This window comes from Sardina pilchardus, chromosome 2 (assembly GCF_963854185.1).
Source record: "Sardina pilchardus chromosome 2, fSarPil1.1, whole genome shotgun sequence".
Classification (NCBI taxonomy): Eukaryota; Metazoa; Chordata; class Actinopteri; order Clupeiformes; family Clupeidae; genus Sardina; species Sardina pilchardus.
The window spans coordinates 14,903,306-14,920,896 of NC_084995.1; the positions used below are offsets into that span (position 1 = coordinate 14,903,306).

The 17,591-nt window shown below is 51.6% G+C and overlaps 1 protein-coding gene across 1 annotated transcript in view; it reads left to right on the plus strand.

Annotated features, from left to right (window-relative positions):
- Positions 1-17,591, plus strand: part of LOC134064222 (serine/threonine-protein phosphatase 2A regulatory subunit B'' subunit alpha-like) — a 73,845-nt gene that overhangs the window by 32,672 nt on the left and 23,582 nt on the right. The window contains exon 3 of the mRNA XM_062520061.1: positions 8,687-11,960. Within this exon, the coding sequence (XP_062376045.1) occupies positions 9,354-11,960 (2,607 nt within the window). The 5' untranslated portion in view covers positions 8,687-9,353. The remainder of the gene's footprint in view (positions 1-8,686; positions 11,961-17,591) is intronic.

The following is a 17,591-nucleotide window of genomic DNA, read 5'->3' on the forward strand; positions in this document are numbered from 1 at the left end:
TTGACGATGACACTGACAACCCCCTTCCCTTTTGTGCTGGCGCTTGTGAATCACCTGAAGGCCACCACTTCCATCTGCCTCGGTGACACACAGTACGCTGCTTTCACTGGGCAGCTGTCGCACACTGATGCAGAGCAGCCACTCAGTTCCTTTGTGAGTTCCTGCATTCCAACAGCAACCGTGTATCTCCCCACCCCTCACCCAAGCGCCAGCACATCTGACTATATCTGGCTCAGGTTACGGACAGCACCACCTCTCTCCACCTGCTTGGCCGTCTAGTCAGTGGCTATGAGTAATACCTGAGGCCTGGTGCACCCAGTACACGGGGCGCGTAAGTGAGGGCCATTGTGAGAGGTGAGCGTTCTCTTAGAGCAGAGGATGGAGCTGTGCCCTGCCCTGGCCAGCCCTGCCCAGCTTGCTCACTCACTCGCCCGGTCAGCAGCACCTGGCTAACGAGAAGCAGAGCGATGGCTGCCTCGTGCTGCCCAAGCATGCCTGCCCAGTGCCCAGTGCCCAGTGCCCAGCACGCTGCCCACAGCCTTACCAGCACGTGTACCGCTGGGGAAGATACTCAACATACTGTGTTACAGCTTCTACCGGATACACAGTATGTTCTCAACCATGAGTCATAGCCTACCATTCATAATGTGTCTGCTTCAGAGATGTTTTTCTCTGTCTGTGTGTGTGTGTGTGTGTGTGTGTGTGTGTGTGTGTGTGTGTGTGTTGTATCTATCTTGCCTCTCAGAGAGAGCAAAGCGACACACTTGTTCCAGTGGGTTGTGTGTTTTTGAGGTCAAGACCACACTTGAGAGTATGCGGAGGAGTGGGATGTCCACGCCATCGGAATCACCTCCTGGGAATGGACAGAATGTGGAATGCTGCAAGGCGGAAAAAAACCCCTGTCTCATATTACCCCTTCTTCGCTCTCTCTCTCTCTCTCTCTCTTTCTCTCTCTCTCTCTCTCTCTGTCTCTGTCTCTCTCTCCATCAGGTTAGAATCACCATGAATAATGGTGAGTGTGCAGACAGCTGTGCTGGTGTGCACCTAACCACTGTAAATCCCTCTCATTAACCCTCTCACAGACACAGTGTGGGAAGGAAGCCAGCCTCATCCACTGCTCATTGTCTTTGTCTCCTCCACGGTGCCCAGGCTGAGGGGCTGAACACCTCACCGCTCCCCAGAGACATGCTCCCCGTGCTGGGGTTGGGGCGCTAGCAATGTGTGGGTGGTAGTGGGAGTGTGGGAGAGAGAGGGTCATGGGCAGTAGTGAGTCAGCAGCACAGTGCATTCACTCCCACCCCCCCCCCCCCCCCCCCCACACACACACACACACACACACACTGCCCCCCCCCCCGGGCCTGGCGCTGACACGTCTGTCCCGGTAATGTGTGTCATCAGAACGCAGCCTGGCCGCTGTGGCTGTCTGTCAAAGCAACCCAACGCTGAGGCCGTCAGCCTCCTGTGCTGTGCTGTGCTGTGCTGTGCTGTGCTGTGCTGTGCTGTGCTGTGCTGTGCTGTGCTGTGCTGTGCTGTGCTGTGCTGTGCTGTGCTGTGCTGTGCTGTGCTGGGATGGCAAGGTGGCACTGGCCCGTGTGTCCAGCTCTGGCCCTGACCTGGCTCAGGTCACAGACAGCACCACCTCTCTCCACCTGCGTGGCCGTCCAGCGGCAAACCGCTTCGGTTACTGTCCCAAATGAGAATGAGAATTGCATCAGTTGTTGCCCAGTTGTTACTATTTTTTTTAAATACATTTCAGGATTAGAGTCAAGGTTTTTGTTTTTTCCAAATTGAGCAGCTGTGAGTATTTTGGCTGCCTCTGAGTCTAATGCCGTGTCAGAACATGCTGTGATGTTCTGTGTCTAATGTGAGTCTGTGTGCGTCTGATGCAACAGTATGCTACAGCCACAGCTTCCAGTGAGTTGGGCACACAGCAGTGTAATAACGATGTTCATATTTTTCTTCAGTAGCAAAGAGCCTCATGAACAGCACAGCAAAGCCACGCTCCAAAGTCACACACACACACACACACACACACACACACACATATCTATCTATTTTATAAAGCAGGGCTGCATTACAGTAGGTAGCGCACCGAGACAGCCTGCTAGTTAACCTAATGGAGAGCGTTCATAAATTAGCATGCTGTGCTGGAGCAGGGCCACCGGTGCCTAAAGTGAGTGCCTTCTGGGCCCGCAAAGACAAAGAGGTGGCTTGGGTAGCGGTGGGAGGGGTGTAGCGTGGTGTAGGGAGGCCATGGAGAGGCCTGTGTCGGCTGCCAGCGTTGCGCTTTTATCCAGCCTTGAGCTGGAGCCAGAGGCCCTGGAGGCGAGCAGGTTCCCATGCTGCCTGGGTCGGCTCTATCAAGGGCTTAGCCGGGTAATTGGTTGGCCTCTTCTAAATGCTGCAGCCAGCAGAAAGACAGAATGATAGGGAGAGGGGGAGAGAGAGAGAGAGAGAGAGAGATGGATGGAGAGACAGAGAGAGGCAGGCGGAAAGCAGAGAAGTAGGCTAGCTTAAGCAAATTGGTGATGTAACGCATCTGCCTTTTGAAGGCAGCACATTTTTTTTTTCTTCATTCGCATTTTGCTCACGACATGAAATCACACACTTGCTTCCATACCATAGGGGATACTCTGGGTTCTTTTCTTTTCTTCTTGCTTTCTTTTTCTTTCTTTTTTCCCCTTCATTCTTTCTTTCGTCCTTTTCTTTTCTGACTTTCATCATTCCTGCTCCCCCTCTCCTCTCTTCATTTCCTGATTGAGTGAGTGAGTGAGTGAGTGAGGAACGAGTGAGCGGGTCTCTCTGTCAGCCTGGCGTTCCTGCGTCATGGCATTTGAAGTGCAGGGGAGCGAGCGAGTCGACCGAGGATACGCCGCTTGACAAGATAGCATCAGAGAGAGAGAGAGAGGGAGAGAGAGAAAGAGAAAGAAAGAAAGAAAGAGAAAGAGAGAGCCTGGTGAAAGCACTTGGTCATTAGTGCGCTGCTGGATAAGATAACATCAGAGAGAGAAAAAGAGAGAGAGATAGAGAGAGAGAGAGAGAGAGAGAGATGGAGAGAGAGAGAGAGAGAGAGAGAGGACTCGGTCATTACTGTGCCGCTTGGCCAGCACATGTGGGCCATAGCCCCCGCTGCAGCTGCGGTCCCAGGTGGTGCAGGGAGGGGAGAGTCTGTGGGCCCACTGGCCGCTCGTAGAGGCTCGCCGTCCCCCACTGATGCTGCGGTGGCCTGCGGGCATGAGCAGACGGCGGTCTGCGGAGCTGAGGTCTCTCATATTGGAAATCCACTCATGCTCCCTGGCTCCCACTTCTGCTATTGTGTTACATTATATCTTTTTTTTTCTGTCAACACAATAGAGAGCTCATTATAGTAATCACAGTGCAAGTCTGAAGGATATAGTCTGGTTCGGTCGAGTGTTCTTTCGGTGGGTTTGAGGTAGAAATGCCTCCGCCAGAAAGTTTTGTGCAACCTGGGGAACAAACGACACTAAATAAATAATAAACAGAACGATTACAGAATTAGGTCACAGAATAAATTTGCTTTCCCTCCAAGTGTGGCTTATTTGAAGAAAAATGTAAGCCTCTTCAGTCTGATGAATATTTCATGTGATTCGGTGATTCAGCAAGTCGAAGTCACTTGACAACAGAAGTTTTGGCAGTTCATTCTGAGTAACTCATGTGTTTGTGCCATCGCAAGGTGAGGTGGTGTGTGTGTGTGTGTGTGTGTGTGTGTGTGTGTGTGTGTGTGTGTGTGTGTGTGTGTGTGTGTGTGTGTGTGTGTGTGTGTGTGTGTGTGTGTGTGTGTGTGTGTGTGTGTGTGTGTGTGTGTGTTTGTGTGTGTGTTTTGTAACTATGTCTGGGCCTGACCCTAGTCTATTATTTGTTTGTTCATCACTGCCAGTGGAAGGCAGAAAAGGAAGGCTCCCTGCCCGAGGTGGTGATGTCGTTTCTGAACCCAAAACAAATACACGACAGGCTCATTCATGCACTGACGAGACATCCATACAGATACAGGATGGAGAGGAAACACACCTCTTAAGGTTGTCAATGTGCCTTTCTGTTATTTTCATAGAAAAAGGACCTGTTGTGACAAGAGTTGGTCACTACCTGTTAGTTCTTTTCTTTGTAAAGGTCCAGTATCTTTGTTGCTTTTAAACCTGCCTAACCTAAACCTTACAGCCATCTGAGCACACCCAAACCCAAACGCACACACACACATACACATAGACACACTCACGCATACACATAGACACACAGGCACACACACACACACACACACACACACACACACACACATACACATAGACACACAGGCACACACACACACACACACACACACACACACACACACACGCTCGCTGGGCTCACTTGGCTCATTTCTCAAGTCAATGGGCCTTTAAATCCTCTAATCTCTCTCTGGAGCCCGTCCACGGTGTCGTATCAGCCCCCGTGTTGTTTCCAGCATTGGTTTGGGACCGCTGGCCCGTCCCACCGCACTGGGCCGTCCCCACGAAGGACCGTAGGAGTGGTGTCCTGCAGGTCTGCTAAAGCTGCCTTTATCGTTGTGAAGCAGACCCGTTTCTCCTTCTCTTTTCAAAAGTCACGACTCAATGAAAGCTAAGCTGTGGCATCCCCATCGCTGCAACAAGACCAGGCAAGACCGGCGCTTACAAAGGACGCCTCTCTCTCTCTCTCTTTCCAGCTTGCCTTCGCTTCGCACCCTCCGCCTCCCCGGCAGCTTGACTTGTGCGGCTGTCATTTTTAGAGGAGTTGCTTAAGCTCGCTAAATCTTCCGGTTTCCAGTGAACTCGCAGTGAAGGTGGGCAGAATGAGATCATGCTTGCTCAGTGTCGTTTTATTATGCTGCAGGGCTAAAATAACATGATTGCGTTCCTATGCTGAGCCTGGGGAATTGGAGCCATGGTGCTCCTGTGGGGATCTCTGTGATTCCGCTGCACTTCAGTGGCTGCTGATGTGAGGCTTTGAGTTTACACGAGACGGTGCCGTGAAGGACATGAGGCAGGTTTGGCATGAAGCAATACTAACAGCTGATTACTATGCACGCACCACAGGTTATGATGTAATCGAACAGTCCTTACAGACTGAACAGAACCATATAACGTGGGTTTATCATGACCGGTGTCACAACTGTTGTCACAGCAAAACTGACTGAGTTTGCCGTTGGAATCATAAAAGAAAACAGAGGTAATTAACAGCACTAATTTGAATCTCCGGCGTGCACAAGGCTAGCATGATACAAATATATACTCATTTATTGACACATGGTTGGGCGCAATAAAGTATAATGGAAATAGCGTGACTTTAAAGGAATTAATGTGCTGAAGTTGAACCTCCTTGTCCATGTACTGACCCAGCCCATGTTTGCATGTAGTTTGGTCATGTATGGGATCAAATTAGCTAAGTGATTCTGCCCAGTAATTACATTAGTATTAACACACACACACACACACACACACACACACACACACACACACACACATAAACGTCCTTATTCCATGCCGAAGCTGTTGGCAGTTACACTGTCTTTACACATCATGCCTAGGAATATTCATTTTGTTTTGTTTTGTTTTGTTTAGTTGGTGGTGGTGGTGGTAGGTGTGTGTGAAATAGAGACGGGTGGAAAGAGAGAAATGTGTTTATGCCTGCACTTGTGGGTGTATGGAGTTTGGATGCTGTTCCATCACCACGGAGACAGTTGAGGAGAAATCCTCCAATGAGCTCCTTTGCTTTGCTTGGCACCAGGCCGTCAGAACACAAGGTGCTAGGCTAGCTGTGTTTGTGTTGTGTCCGTGCCCAATGCCTGCTGTGGCGGACCTACAGATGTAAACTGCTGTGAGCTCGGGCCACTTTGTGTACTGGAAATAGACCCTCCCCGAGGGGCCAGTCGTCCAGCCGGGTGGCGGGGGCTATCATGTGTTGATCTGCCCATTAAAATGTCATTAAAAAGCCATTGCTGTGCTATGCTGCCCCACCCTTGCTAATAGCGTGTCAAGTTCGGCCATGGACGGTTTAGCACCAGCAGCACTCGAGTCCGTCCGTCCGTCCGTCTGTCCGTCAGAAGATCGAGGAACTGCGGGCATTTTCCCGTGTGATAAAGAGCTCGAGGAGGGGGGGGGGGGGTGATATCGGCTGGCTTCAGATCACTGGCGACTGGGCCTCTGGCCCTGCAGTGAAACCCAAGCAGGGAGAGGAGCTTAAGGTGTAAGCTCTGCTAGGAGGCCTCATCCATCTCCGTCTCTGTCACCCTACACAGGCCGCAGGGCCTCTTCAGCCCCCGCGCTGCCCAGGCCTCAAAGCTCACTCGCCCTCACGCATGAGTAATTACAGAGAAGCTGTTGACGATTTGGGGTAATGGTGCATGTTGTCTCTCCCTGCTGGTAAACAGTTTTTGTCTGGGTATAGATTGCACCTCTGCACTGATTGCACCACACGTCCATATGAATAATTGCTCCAGTAAAAATGGAAGGCGTTATTATAAAAAAGGAGGGCAAGGAGGAAACTCGAAAGTGCACGTGTATTCCTACTGAGCTAAGGGATTCCTACTGACCCATGCTTGAAAAGAGACGCTCAGGAAATGAAATTTTCCTGCTGAAAAAACACACCGCTGGAAAAAAACAGCCAAGCTCTGTGGGCACACGGGGACGACCCCTGTACAATGCGTGACCACTTGGAATGCTGACGCACCCAGACCGGTTTTTCCTCTATTCAAGTCCACTGGACAGGACTCCACGCGCTGGCCCCCACAGGATGGTGCGTGTTGGGCAGAGAGGGCCTCTTGCCGGGCCTTCAGTGTGGAGCCTCTGGTTAAGTCCAGCGTTGTGTGGTGAACTCCATGACTGCAGAAGCAGAGAGAGAGAGAGAGAGAGAGAGAGAGAGAGAGGGAAAAAGAGAGAGGGAAAAAGAGAGAGGAGAAAGTTACGGCCATAAAAAAGCTGAATGAATGTTTTCCAGGTGCCACTTGACTTGGGGACTACTGAACTGGAGCCCTGTGTTTATTCTCCTTCCTGTTGAATTGTTGTTTTTGTCTTCGCTGTTACTTCACTCTCGGCTTTCACACGCTATGGTGTCCCTGTGCCGCTTAATGCGGAGAGTTTTGCCTCATAATTCTCTCCTTTCTGTGGGTTTACCTAGCGATTACTCAGTTTGTTGTCCAAGTGTTAGATTTCACTCTGTGCTATAAATCCAGTGACGGGTGCCCATTTTCTGGTTTTATATGAGGTGAGGGTGGTGTGGGAGAGGAGTGGAATGTTACACACACACACCTCCATGTGTGAGAACACACAGCCTGGGTTTGTCTCTCGTCTGGAGAAAGAGTTGAGAGAGAGAGATATAGAGAGAGCGAGAGAGCAGAGGAACAGAGATAGTGAGAGTGTGCTGAGGTTGAGAGGAATGTTGTTGTTGTGTTGTGTATGTGTTTGTGTGTGTGTGTGTGTGTGTCAGCTGTTGCTGTCCAAGTGTGTGTGTGTGGTGGTAGTGTCTGTGTGCTTCTGCTGGTGGGAGGGACGTCCCACGGTGACACATCTTTGAAAACTGTCAGTGCTATTCCAGGTCTTGGGCACAGTCACAGACCGGCCGAGACCCACCTGAGGAGAGTCCTATTAGGCTAACAAAGGCAGACACTTTCAGAAGCTCTGCCAATAGCCACTGTAAGGGTCATCGACGTGTTAAAAGCTCTGATGCATCTAGTGGTATTTTGGGACATTTCCCCAGTGGCATCATGACATTTCGCTTAAAAGCCTCCTATGGACTCCTCTGGACACAGACATGCACGTAGAAAGGACCAGTAGCAGAGGTATATATTCATGGTGTGTGTGTGTGTGTGTGTGTGTGTGTGTGTGTGTGACAGAGAGAGAGAGAGAGAGAAAACAGAGAGAGTGTATGAGAGATGTTTTTTATGTCTTTTAGAGACATGTCTAAGACCTGTGGCTCATTGGCGGATTGAGTGTTTTGCTCGTCAGTGCGTTTGTCTTCTTTCATCTTAGGTTCTTGTACAGCTGTCAGGGAAAGCTCCCTTTGAAGGTGAGGTACTGTAGGAGCCTTTGATAATAGAAGAGACTTGATATCTGTATCCTAGTCTTAAGAGACTTGTTTAAAGTACTGGTTCTAGTCTAAAGTACTGGTCCTTTAGTTTCTAGCTCCTCATTTCTTTTGTTTTGTGATGTTTTTGATACTCTTTGAATATGCTTGCTTAGTTTATTACAGGTGGACATGTGAAGTAAAAACTCTCTCATGTATCATGTAAAGAAGTATTGGTCTTAAAGTGTCTTTCATTAAAAAAAAAATGGGACACCAAAAAGAGTCGTTATGGGATGCCACTCATATCTTATTTTGCGAGTCCTAAACTTCAGGGCTCGGGGAGAGAAGGAGGCATGGAGTCCTCAGAGCTCTTGCCTTTAAATGTTTAATGCTTTTCTTTTCCTCCCCTCTTTGATCTTCAGATGTGCGGGACAGCCCTGCATGCATTCAAAGGCTATTTAGGTTCACTGAACCGGGAAGCTCTTTGTGTTTTTGAGATTGTGTGATACAACTTCCTTTTGTGCGCAGGCTGTATTTTAATCAGGGCTGTTGAATCGTTGCTGATAGCCAACAGCACCAGAGAAAATGTATCTTGTGTCTGTGGTTCATTTAGATTGCTCTTTCTCATTCTCGCTGCTTGTTCTACCCACAGGTGCTGTTCTTGGCTGACGTCCACACCTTGTCGTAAGCCTGGAGACAAGCTGTTGGGAGAATTCAGGACAGGGTGGACGGAAGAGACCGACAGACAGACCGACTGGGCAGAACTGTGGCATCTGCTGAATCCATCGAGGCAGCTCTCACCAGGTGGTTCGTCCCTTTCTGCTGACCAAAGAGGAAGAGTGGAAGAGAGAAAGAAAGAGAGAGACGGAGAGAGAGAGAAAGAGAAAGAGAGAACATCTTGCTGCCCACAGGGCTTGTGGGGATGTTTTCCGCTGCTGCGTTCAGGCCTCTCATTAGGCCACTGGTCCCAGTGCTGAGGAATGGATAGCCCTGCTGTCGGTCACCATGGCTAATGCTGGCATTATTACACCCATTCTTCTGGTGTATTGGTTTAAGACTCTTTGAAGTGTCTCTTTTTTCTGTTTCTTTTTGTTCCAGTTTGTCTTCGGAAGCAGCAGTGGGATTTGGTATATCCACATATTAACATAAAGCCTACTGAGAGAAGGGCAGCTCTGTCTATTCTTGGACTAATAACCTAAATCCTAAAAGATATGCTTATTTATTCATAGTCTTTCTTTGGTCACTGTAACAATTTTTTTCGTAAAAGATTTTGAGGAAGCTGCTTTTTTGTTTTTGAACGATTTTCACAAAAAAAAGATATGGCAGCAACGTATCGTGTTGTGGTGAGCAGCATCAACTGCTACAACAGTGTGGTGATCGACCGGCGACTGCAGCACACCGTGCACTACTGTAACGGGCCATGCGGGGCGCTCAAACACGGACTGAGCTGCACCGTGGCCCACAGGAGCTCGTGCGCCGAACTCCTTGACGTCCCTCCGGCCAGCGCGCACAACAACCCGACGATCCACGAGCCAATCAGCAAGACACTGGAGAACGGAGGCTCCGCGCCAGGAGTCTACTGTGACGACTATCACCAGACGTTCCCCGGTCGCCTGAAGAAGGGGTCGGGCATGCAGAGCTCGGGCAGCCTCAAGGACATCACGGGAGAGGCCATCAACTTGGCCAGCGGCAAGATGAAGGAGTTCTCCTTCGAGAAGATCAAGTACTCCACCAGCCACGTCACCTTCCGCAAGGGCCGCAAAGTCAGGCCGGATTCCTTCAGCAGAAGGTCGACTGACCTGGACATCATCTATGGCCACTTCGCCGGTGGAGGTGGTGGCGGTGGCGTCGGCGGCGTCGGAAACGACGAGAACTGTCCCCCCTTCAGCCTGATGCAGAAGTCAGTGATGGAGGAGCAGAAGCTGAGCCGCAGCAACTCACTGGAACACAGCCTCAACACGATGGCCTCGCTCTACCTGAGCAGCCTCACCGAGGAGAACCTGATCGCCCGCATCCTGGAGAAGACCAAGGCCGACAGCGGCGCCTCGGGCGAGGACATCAAGGCCTGCCTGGACATCCTGCTCAAGTGCTCCGAGGACCTGAAGAAGTGCACGGACATCATCAAGCAGTGCATCCGCCGCAAGGCCACGGGCGACGGCGACAACGACACCAACCCGGACGCCATCTACAAGAACGTGATGTCGCGCCTGTCTGGCTACCTCAAGCGGCTGCCGCTGGAGCTGGAGCACGGGCGGCAGGAGCACAGCGACCTGGCCGAGCTGGTCAGCGCGCTGCACAGCCTGCAGCAGAGCACCTTCTCCCCCATCTTTGGCAACGAGCAGCCGCCCCGGTACGAGGACGTGGTCCATTCCCCACCGCCGTCCAAGCCGAGGGCCCCGAACGCGGTCGCGGTCGCGCCCGCCGCCCCGACCTCGGCCTCTTCTCAGACCGAGCGCCGCGACGTCTCCACTCAGGACTCCATGGGAAATGTGAAAGTCGCCAAACAGGTGTACGGAGGGGGGGCGCCGGCTCACTCGCCCAGCAACGGCGTGCACCATCACGGTGTGCAGACCGTCCCCGCGAGCTCGCTGTCGTACGCCCGCCATGACGCCCTCTCGTCGGTCAACTCTCTCCTCTCCTGCAGCACCGACAGCATCTGTAAGGACACTATGGAGGCGCTGTACATAGAGGAGGAGGCCGACCTGGGCAGGGCGCCCGAGAGGGAGAGAGGGATGATGACCAGCGCCGCAGAGCTCAAGCATTTCGCCAAGAAACCCAGCAGCATCCCCGAGCTGCCGAGTGGCACTGGCATGGCGTCGAATAAGCTACCCGAGATCAGCAGAAGTGGCGCATCGTACAAACCAAAGGCCGAGTCCGGCGCCGGGCAGATGTACGCCCCGGCCAAGACCGCAAGCGCTGATCCCAGGACCTTTTCCATGCCCACCGCTCACCAGTCCAGAGGCAGTAGCGAGGACATTGACAAGCTGCTGATGGACCTGGAGTGCCTCTCTCAGAACATGCAGAAGGAGCCTCCGCTGCCACCTAAGATGAAGAACCAGCACCTGAGACAAGCTGGGCAGCAGCAGCATCAACAGCAGCAGCATCAACAGCAGAAGCAGCAGCAGCAGCAGTCCAGTGGGACTCACACCTTCAGCAGTGCTTGCTCTGGAGCCAATGGGCCAGTCTCCTCCAAAGCCCCAGGTGTCTCCGTGGCTCCACTGTCCAACGCCAGCGGCGGCCCTGAGGAGGGTGGGGAGGAGGACGACGGAGAACTCCTGCTCAGGATCCTGGAGAGCATCGAGAGCTTCGCCCAGGAGCTGGTGGAGAGCGGCGCAGTCACTGGCACCCAGTCCAAAGAAAAGGAAGTGATGCGTCTCCTCCAGGACACACTGGCCACCACCGCTGCTGCCACTTCCCCTACCCCTGCTCTTGCCCCTACCCTTACCCCTGCTCCTTCCCCTGCTCTTGCCCCTACCCTTACTCCTGCTCCTGCCCCAGCCCTTGCCCCAGCCTCTGCCCCTGCCCCTGCCCCTGCCCCTGCCCCTGCCCCTACATCTACCCCTACCCCTAAACCTACCCCTACCTCTACCCCTGCCCTTGCCCCTGCCCCTACACCTACCCCTGCCCCTGCCAGTGATAAAGTAGACGCTGCAGCATCACCAGAGCCTGCCGAACCCCCAGCGTCTCCTCCTAAAGCCCCAGGTCCAGTTCCAGTTCCCGTGCCTGCTCCCACTCCTGCTGTGGCTCCAGCTCCAGCTCCAGCTCCAGCTCCAGCTCCCGCTCCTCCGTCCGTTCCCATGCCCACCACATCAGCTGCTGCGCCCCCTGACCCTGTGACCTCTGCTCCTGACCCCGCGACCTCTGCCCCTGAGGTGACCGAGACAGGCTCCACACTGCTGATCCAGCAGACTCCTGAAGTCATCAGGGTGAGTCTCTGAAAACATTTCCACACAATGCAACACGCTCCACTCTACTATTGCTATAAAGTATTATGTGAATATTAGACGTGAATGCTAGCATGCCTTGTTGTTAGTCAGATGATATTGCCAGGGGACCTTATCCAGGAGTTGTGCTTTTACATAAACAGAGGCGGCCATTTGAGTGATTATCGTGAGCTTCATGTCAGTGAGGTAGAAAATTAATTTTACCATCTACTGAACCACAAAATGAGCGTGTCTACAGTGACTGGCTAGCGGTATCAGGCTTATTCCAAACAAAACCCCCCTCATTTATTTATTCATTAATTATTTGTTGTGTATGTGTGTGAAGCACTGGCCAAGGTCTGATGCTTGCGTTGCACAATCATTTTACAAGGTTACTTGAGGATTGCAAGATGTTTGGTGCGGTCTTGTAAAGGAAAGATGCTTGTATCAACAAGAAATCCAATTTTTTGGAAAGCAAAAGTATTGAGCACTGAGTTAGTGCATATTAAGTTCTGTATTGTTTCTATTCATTACCGAGGAGGTCTGTACATATCCTGACATATCCTGCTAACCTCATTCAAATTGTGGTTGTTGGCATGAAGTTGGGGTATGAAATCTGTTTACTTTGGACCTGGCAGCCATGAATGGTCCAGTATGAAGTCTGCTAATCATTCCAGAAATGTAGATTACAGGTTACGTCATAACACCTGGTTCCGTTGTACCCTTGCGCTTGAGTCGTGTGTGGACAGACCATGCTTTTGTGATGCAACTATCTGATACCTTCACACACCCCCCCACCGCCGCATATGTGTGTGTGGCTGGTTGTTGTTTTAGGTGCAACCCGTAGATGTTTTCACAGCTTGTGTGTCTCTGTGTGCCCTTTCAAACAAATGCAAACGTCCCCGTGGGTGACCCTCAACCTTCATACGCGGGCTGCACTCTCGCTTTCTCTTCCCTCCTCTCGTCAATGAGAGCGTTTATTTACCCGCTCCAGAGGAGTAGACCAACACGGCCTCACCAGCTATCTAGGCCACTATATTTATGAGGTTGCCATGACACCTGTCACGAGTGGGACCTCCAGAACGACAGCGTCCCCCTCCCCCCCCCAAACCTCCCCAACCTCCCCACCCCCCCTGCCTATTTCTGCCCTGCTGTGGCTCACATGACCCCTCCACCACAGGCGGGCAGGCCCATCTGTGTGCCCATGAGCCGCTGGCCGGGGGGGGATGGGGGGCTGTGACCCAGCAGCAGCTGTGCTGAGAGAACCAGAGGTGATGAGGGCACCTGTGACTAAGGGCACGGGCTGCCTTTTTGCCTCGTTGGCAGATGCCGCAGCCTCTTAGTGAGGTGAGAGCTCTTAGTGGGGGGGTGCGCGGGACAGCTGACACATGCGGGCATGGAAGCGCACACACAGACACACACACACACACACACAGACACTCACAGACACAAACACACAGACACTCACAGACACACACACATACATGCACACACACACACATACACACACACACACACACACACACACACACATACACACACACACACACACACACACACACACTCACACACACACACACACACACACACACACACGCACACACACGCAGTCAACCACACACACCCACACACATGCACACACACACACATACGCATTCACATACACATACACACACATGGGCACACACACATGGGCACACACAGACACACACACACACACACACACACACACACACACACACACTCCTCCCTTTTTAATTATAAAGTGTGCACATTCTCTTCACACCATCCAGGTGCCAGAGTGCCTGTTAGGGAGGGTGGCCATTACAGAAAGAGCCTCTCTGTTCTCCCCCGGGGCTCCTGTTAATGTTGCTTAACACCAGCGTTTGTCTGGTTATCTTTAGCTGCACCGCTAATGGACTGTGCTGTTCATGTTAGGCCATACGAATGTTTCAGGTGGCTGAAATGCATCAGGGACAAACAAAAACACAAGCTTATGCACTGATAATGTTGTAGCCTAATGTCAGAGAGGACGAGCGGTTTTACAGTAGATGATTTTGTTAAAATGTTTGAAATGTTGAGAAGCATGGACATAGCACAACATAATATTCAGTGTACATAAAGATGTTAGGGTAAATGACTTTGTGGTGTACTGGTTGCACTGGTGTGCAAGCCAGTTGCGTAATGCTGCACAATCCAAGCACAGTATTAGGCATTCTTAGTGGGTCCCAGAGCGCCATTCCAAATGAGTTGTGAACCGCATCAGGACGATAAGGAAGAAATACAGAATCCAATCTGGGTGAAAAAAATGGAAGCGTGTCATGCTTAAGGCAGCGGGCCCTGATTGGCCGCCGTGTTATTTTGGGAGCGGCCAGTGTTGTTGTAGCCATGCAGTTGGTGTGTCAGAGGCAGGGTCTTTTTACAGCGTGCCGATAGGCTCGCAGCAGGAGTGGTCAGCAGGGCCTGTTGGCACCAGAACTGTTAATGGTGTCGATTTGCCCAAAGCCACCCCTCTCCAATCCCCACCAACCCCCCACCCCCCCTCCGCCACCCTGGCACCTCCTTGTCATCCAGAGACAAAGGTGTCAGAAGGACTAAATGTGTTTACTCCCCTCCCTCCTCCCCCCCCCCCACCCCCCTACTATGGCATCCCGCTTAAGAGACTCCCTGACGCCAGGGGGAAAACAGACCCAACGGTGCTGGTGGGGTCAGCGCTAAGTTTGGGAATGGCTTTTGGGAACCCGATCCCTCTCGCTGGCACACACTCACTGGGGTGGCTATGCAAATACGAGGGGTCGCGCCAAGCGCCCTGCCCACTGCCCCAATTAAACACAAAGCTGCCAATCACCAGGGGTAAACAAGGCAGAGGGGGAGATCCACCTCTGTCTCCGTGCCTGGTGGAGAGACGGACTTCGGAGTGAACGTGTCTTGTAACTGATATGCATGGGTACTCTTTAAAAATGTCAACATTCGACTTTCAAAGCTGCAGAAAGAAACCAAAAAACAAATCTTTTTTCCCTCTGAATTTGGCTTCTTGTGGATTCCATTTTAGTCACAGAGGGGTGGAATGGAACAGGAACAGGATGTGCCCGATCATCTCCCATCTCAATTCTCTTGGGGTCACTGGGCCCTGGTGTTGGCCAGTCACTGTGAGCTTTTTGTTTTCAATGAGGTTTATTTTAACTCTTCCTCAAGTGTTCAACCAGACAACAGGTGAGGATCAAAAGCAAAGGTCAGCACTCTAGGTCTCTTTGCTTTGGTTGCACTGTGCTGACAGGGTAATCAGGGGAAGCCCCCCACACACTACCACCACAACACCCCCCCCCCTCCCGGAAGCTCACAAGGTAAAAAGTAATCCGCCCCAGTGGAACAGCCTAGGCCAGGCTGAGCCTGCTCATAAACATGCCGCCCTCAACCTTCAAGGTTGGCCCCAGGCCGCGGAGTGGGCGTTTAGAGCTGCGGCTCTCTCTCTCTTCCTTGAGGTTCTCTGGCCCTCTCTGCTCCCTGGTGCTGACGTGGCATTTTGTCCATGCACCTGTCAGGAAGTGCTATTAATCTGCATGTTGACAGGCAGCTACAGCTTGGCGATTGAAGTGTTGCTCCTCTTATGCATCTGAGAGGATTCCTGCCCAGGCCCCAGGCAACAGGCCCACCACCAGACAACTGCAGGAAGCGGCAAACAACAAGCCACCGGCCAAAAGCCCGAGGGAGCCTCACCGGTCCAGGGGGCTGTCAGCACGACATGTAGAGTTAGCCTAAGATGAAACAGATTGTGTCCACTTCTATTATGGGTCAGATTAATTTGAATCTTGTAAAAGGCTGTGAAAAGCCTGGTTGCTGTTACATAATGCTGTGTTAGTGAGAGAGTTGGTAAGTCAAGTATTCCACTTGATATATCATCCAGCTGGTCCTGTGGTGCCTAGGTTTATTGCCTCAGCGTTTTTTTTTTCTTGAGGCACTGCATGATTTAGATGTTTTGACCTGTCATGGCAGCTGTTGACAGGCAGAGGAACTACACTTCTTTGATGCAGGTTGATAAAAGTGCTTTTCGTGCCTCACCTTTTTGAAATTCCACGCAGACATTGTCAAAGGCAGAGCTTTTCTATTGCTTTGATGAGGGGAAAAACAGAGAAGAGGACCAAGCAGAAAAAATGAGCTACAGCTACAGTTTTTAAACACATGGACCACAACTGAGCTGGATATTAGTGAAAGTAAACATGAAATGGAAAAGCTGGCATAATGGCAACAGTAAGAACAAGAGAGCAAAGGACAAAGGGCAAAGGGCAGCCCACAGACAGAAAGGAGGAACATTCCATCTCTGTTGTTTCCTGCAATTAGTCCAAGGAGCAACAGGTGAATAGCAAGACAGAATGGGAGGGAGGGAGAGAGAGAGTGAGAGACAGAATGCAAGAGAGAGAGTGAGAGAAAGAGCAAGAGAGGGAGGGAGAGAGAGAGGCTTATAGTTGGATGAAGGCAGGAAGAAAGATGAGAGCGGATCTCGTTGGTCCATTTCCAGCGTGGGTCCTCGTTTTGACAAACCTTGTTTATCCTCGGCCTGTGGAGAATTACATCATTTGCACGCCTGCCGCGTGCCAACAGGAAATGAGGTCACGCAAGAAACCTTTGCCAAGAGCTCGTCCAAGGATTCCCCCTCCCCCAACTCCCCCGCCAGGCTAGGGGCCTCTTGTTGCTGTTAGAGAAAAGGTTTCCAACACAGGAAAATAATGGCCAAGGTTGGGGCGTGCTAATGAAAAAAAAAAAAACACGGTGTGGCTTCATGGCAACAGGACAACAACCTGTTCTAAACAGAGCCGTCCGTGTTCGCTCACGGCGAGAGCTATGACCTCACTGGACTGGGACTGGGCCCATTGGGAGTCTGTCTGTAGCCCACTTCCCAGCACCAGTGCCTGCTTGCCGTCTGATGCGTGACTACTCAGCAGTAGTCTACTTTCTTGTCTGACTAACGGGCATAAAGTTTAAGCTGTGTTTCTGGCGCTCAGTGTCATGGCGTCCACAACGGGTATAGCGCCTCTACCAGCTCAGGTTCTCCCTCTTCCCCCTGTTCCCACAGGCCGAGGGGACGAGGAGAACAGCAGCACTCCCAAACGTAGACACCTAAGCAGCACTGATAGAATAAATGCATTTGGGTGGGGGGGAGGGGTGCTTTATTTGGAAACTAAAGCTGAATCAGGGTACATTTTGAAGTTTTGAAAGTTTGACAGTGTTATTCCCACAAATGATAGTGGTCTTTGCTTTCGTCTGTAAGCCTTTCACCAATAAGTGGATCCATCTTTGGTGACTTTGGTTAGATTGATAGAAGACACATTGGCCTCTTCCTTGTGGGTCTAAATGTATAAACTGTGCCGTGTAAACTTGAGAGCTAGCCCTAATGAGTGTCCCTGAACCTCACTCTGCCTGTGGGATTGGGATAAGATAATTGGCGTGAAGAAAGCGGCGCTGAGCTGGGCTGTGGAAGGGTTGGGGTCGGCAGGCAGTGGGTTGCTGGTCTGTGTGTTTATCCGCTTGTGGCTGGTGTGTGTGTTCACGGTGGCTGCGTTCCCATAGTTGTGCTGGGCTGCCTGACAGACGCAGTGTCGGTTTGTGGCACAAGGCGAGCGGCCCGGGATTTCAGGC